At 42.3% G+C, this 4,585-nt stretch overlaps 1 protein-coding gene across 1 annotated transcript; it reads left to right on the top strand.

The window, feature by feature from the left end:
- Positions 1-397: 397 nt before the first annotated feature.
- Positions 398-1,791, top strand: LOC127137365 (uncharacterized). The gene is made up of 2 exons (XM_051063834.1): positions 398-1,005; positions 1,596-1,791. The coding sequence occupies exons 1-2, from the start codon at positions 398-400 to the stop codon at positions 1,789-1,791; spliced, it is 804 nt and encodes a 267-aa protein (XP_050919791.1).
- The last annotated feature ends 2,794 nt before the right edge of the window (positions 1,792-4,585 follow it).

Here is a 4,585-nt window from a genome sequence, read left to right as displayed (position 1 = left end):
TGCTCAAGTGAATTCTAATTCTCACCTCCTTCACTCTTACTATTTATAATAGTATTCTAGTTGGGCTTAAATCATCTAATTTAATCACTAGGTCCAATAATACCTAATATTTAAATACCTCTATTTAAATTTAAATAATTAACCACTCATTATGCAACCAAGTTAATTAATTAATTCAATTATTTAATTATTTCTCATATCACTAATAATTAATTCCCACACTAATTAAATTAATTAATCCATTATTATACTACCTCACGACCTCTTAATTACTTAACACTCCAAATAATTAAATATAATATAATAAAAATAATATAATAATTAATTCCTAAAAATTGGGCTGTTTACAACACGCTTGTGCAATTTTCTGGGGGCACCGGCCCGACAGATAACGCCAATGATTAGACCGACCGTTCCTGTGCAGATAGAGATAGGGGCAGTGGAGGAAGAGACAGCCCACGAAGAAAAAATCATTAGACCACTTCAACATCAGGGCGTCGAATCAGGAATCGCTGGACGTAACCAGATGGTAATGGTTAACCGACACCAGGATGCCGACCATATTGTCGATCAACATCGACAAGAAGATCTGGCAGTGGAAAATAATTTGACAACTATTGTCGAAAGGATTATGGCTAGAAATGACATGAGTGCTACATTACAAAGGCCATTATACGTGTCCCCGTTAGCTGAATTCATTCTCCAAGCTGAGGCGCCTAGGGGGATGAAAGTGCCAAAGTACATAAAATTTGGGGGAGAATCTGGTGAATCGACAATAGAGCACGTCACCAGATACCTAATAGAGTCAGAGGATTTAGCTCATAACGAATGTTTAAGAGTAAAAAACTTCCCCTTCTCTCTAACCAAGGTTGCCTTCACATGGTTTACGTCGTTGGCCCCTAGTTCAATCGACTCATGGGCCAAATTAGAAAAGAAGTTCCATGAACAGTTTTACGAAGGACATTCCAAAATCAATTTGGCAGAGTTGTCCAATATTAAGAGAAGGTTTGCTGAAGGTATAGATGATTATTTTAATCGTTTTAGGTCCTTAAAAGCTAGGTGCTTTACGCAAGTGTCAGAACATGAACTAGTCAAATGGTTGCGGGGGGTTTAGATTATTCCATTAGGAAGAAGATAGATCCAACATTTGTGAAAAGTATGTCACAACTAGCCGACAGAGTCCGACATCTCGAACGACTAAGGCTAGAAAAAGTTAGGCATAATAAGTCTAAAAAGGAAAAGGTAGCGTTTGTCGAATACGACGCGACAGACCCAATACGTGAGGTCGATTATGCTTCATCGAACGAATTAGAAATCGACGTGGCTGAATTAAAGCCAGGGTCCGCCTATGAGTGTCGCTCATTGTTGCCTACGCAAGGCAAAAATCCTGTCGAAAACAGCTTAAAATTCCCTTCGAAAACTTATACTTTCGACGTGTCGAAGTGTGAGGAAATTTTTGACTGATTAGTCAAAGATGGGCAGATGGTGGTACCGCCTGGTACTAAAATACCACCGTTGGAACAAAGACAGAAAAGAGGGTTTTGTAAATATTATAGCTATCTTGGACATAACACCTCTAATTGTTACCTTTTCAGGGATTTGGTTCAGAAAGCGATCCAAGAAGGCATGCTGAAATTTGCTGGCCGTAGAATGAAGATCGACACTGATCCTCTTCACCAGGAGGAAGCCCTGTTCGTAGAACCAGTCGAGATCAACATGGTCGAGATCAGCAAATATGATGAGGCCAACATGCTGGAGAAAATTGGGGAAAGCCCAGATGTCAATAGTTGAAGTTTACCCAAGGGATGATGAGGACTTGGTGGATTTTTTGTATCGCTGCAAGAACAAGGGTTCACAGGCGTGCCTGTGCCCAAGGTGTGGAGCTGTCACTGACAAAATAGCAGCAGAGAATTTCCAGAGGCTGCAACTGGGTAAAAGCAAAAGGAATGTGCCAACCCGGGGTTACCAGAATGAAAGAGGCTCAAAAAAGGTTGTGGGAAAAAACTCAACAAGGCTCAGAAGCTTCGTGCCGTCGGCCAGTACTCCTCGAGGTACTTGGATCAAACCTTAGGGAAGACAAGACACCCTACAAGGGGTTGCTGCTGATGCTAGAGGAGGTCTAGCAGTTAACTACAGGCGTGAATTCAAGTCTGAAAAGAGGACTCATATCTCTGAAAACTATTTGGGAAAGAATCCCATGACGAGGACTCAGTGGAGGCGTTTTCAAAGACGAAAACAAGCAGAAACAGACGCTGCAAAAGGCAGGACCAGTGAGGCAAATGCTGGGAAGAAAATGGTTGTGAAAGTCGACACAGCGACGAAGGAACGGATAAGAGAGTACGTCCGTCGACCAACAGAAAAATGTTCTGATGAAGTGACTGATGATTTCAATTCAGAATCTGAAGCAAGCCTCGACATCCTGGTCAACATGGTGTCAATCCTACCACAAGAATACGAATGTGTGAATGAAGTTGAAGGGTCAGTGGACAATGATGATGCTGAAGAAATGGCTCTGCACCAACCAAGATGCTATTTTGTGTTGAGTGAGGGTTCTGCTGAAAGCCAAGAGGCAGTGTTCGAAAGACCAACGATGAGCATGAAAAACCATTTGAAACCGCTGCTGATCAGGGCAAAAGTGGAAGACGTGACTGTCAACAAAATTTTGGTCGATTGTGGGGCCACGGTCAATATCATGCCACACCATATTCTGAGGAAGATTGGCAAATATGACACCGACATCAGGTCTAACAATGTGGTCTTGTCAGACTACGGAGGAAAAATGAAAAAGCACCATGGGAGTGATTATGGTGAAGGTCACAGTAGGTTCAGTTACCAGACCGACACTATTCATGGTGATAGACGCCAAGCAAAGTTACAATGTGCTACTTGGCAGAGAGTGGCTACATGGCGTCGGAGCTGTACCATCTTCAGCACACCAAAGGTTGGTGATTTGGAGAGAAGATGGAATGGCCGAAAATATCGAGGCCGGCCAAGGATATTTTATGGCCGATGTGAATAATGTTGGCAAGAAAGAGTTTGAAAGAAAGCCGACCAACATATCGCCTTGTGTAGCACCTCAAATTTGCCCCCCTCATTCATGCATTCACTTTTTAGGTCATTTAACATTTCATATTGCATTTTATCATGGTAATCATAATTAGATCCAAGAAGCTTGAATATCATCCAAGACACTTTGTGGGTCCTATCTAGGTTATCAGTCAACACACGGGAATGGCTTGAGATACTTCCAACATGTTCAAATGGGGTCTATTCATCATTCAAAACGCTAATCTCGAAGGAGCAAAAAGCAGAGCCTGAGCTGTCATGCTCGCTAGGCAAGCAGCATGGTTCGCTAAGCGAACTGAACTGTCATGCTCGCTAGGCGAGCAAATCCTTCGCTAGGCGAAGCTCACGCGTTTTCAAAATATAAAAGAAAATCTTGGACTTGGACCTCTCTCATTTGAGCCCACAAAGCCATGAAAATTAGGCTATATATTCTAGACTTCCACCTCCAAAAAAAACCTGACATAAAACCCTAGACAGAGAGAAGAGCTAACTGATTCAGAGCAACCTCCGGACACTGAAGGAAACTCATCTCCAAAGAACTAATTCCAGACTCTAGGATTGCTCCGGAAACCCAACCGGTGCAATCCAATTTCATTCAATCTCTCCAATCAGGTTTGCCTTATTCCCATTACTCTATGCTTAATTTGAATACTCTGAATGTATGAGGTATTATCGCGAGGTTTTGCCCACGGTTAGATGTATATGAATATGTAAATCAATGCTTGAATGTTTTAATCGTTTTGTTTCTGATGGATACCATAGGGTTTGGGTTGCCGAGATCGGACTGTTATCAATGAAGAACCCAAAACCCGCAGGCCTTCGCTAGCACCTTCGCTAGGCGAGCCTGCAGCGAAGCTTCGCTAAGCTTTCGCTAGGCGATGCAGCAGCGATCGCGATAGTACTCGTTTTTGTTTGCTCTAATCTGTTTTGTGTTTTGTTATGATCTGTTTTCTATTGCCTCCGTGCACTGTTTATCTGACACTGTTGTTTTTATGTTTCTTTTGTTTGGTGCAAGTCCTGATTGCACCCTATCTTGTTAGCCTAACCTGTTTGTTGAGTTTTTGTGAGGGCTCATATGACTCTTGAAGAGATAGCTTGCGTGGTATTCCACTTTATTTGTGGGATACCCCCTGGAGGTTTATTCCGATTACCTGTGCTGACTTGCTTTCTTTGATGGTGCTAGCTTGAGAGATCCTTGGGTTTCTTGCCCCCTTAGTTGCTGTTACTTCGGATCTTTATCCGTGTGGTACTTTTACCTCTTTCCCGTATTTTACCGCTTTCTTAGCTGGAAGACCTCGATAGGAGGCAATGTTTTCTTTTGTTTGTTTACTTGATACATGTTTTGTGTGGTGTGATCGTCTCCCCATAGGATTGCTAGACTTCGTATAGTCTCCCGTTTGCATGTCAATTAAGGTAGCACTGTTCCTTCGTCTAGGACTGCCTTTTTGCATAAGCATCCCCAAAACACCAACAACTCATTGATTCTTCTTCTCCTAAGAACACGTTTACTCCTTCTACT

This window comes from Lathyrus oleraceus, chromosome 4 (genome assembly GCF_024323335.1).
Source record: "Lathyrus oleraceus cultivar Zhongwan6 chromosome 4, CAAS_Psat_ZW6_1.0, whole genome shotgun sequence".
Taxonomy (NCBI): Eukaryota; Viridiplantae; Streptophyta; class Magnoliopsida; order Fabales; family Fabaceae; genus Lathyrus; species Lathyrus oleraceus.
This window is presented reverse-complemented; position numbering and strand designations above follow the sequence as displayed.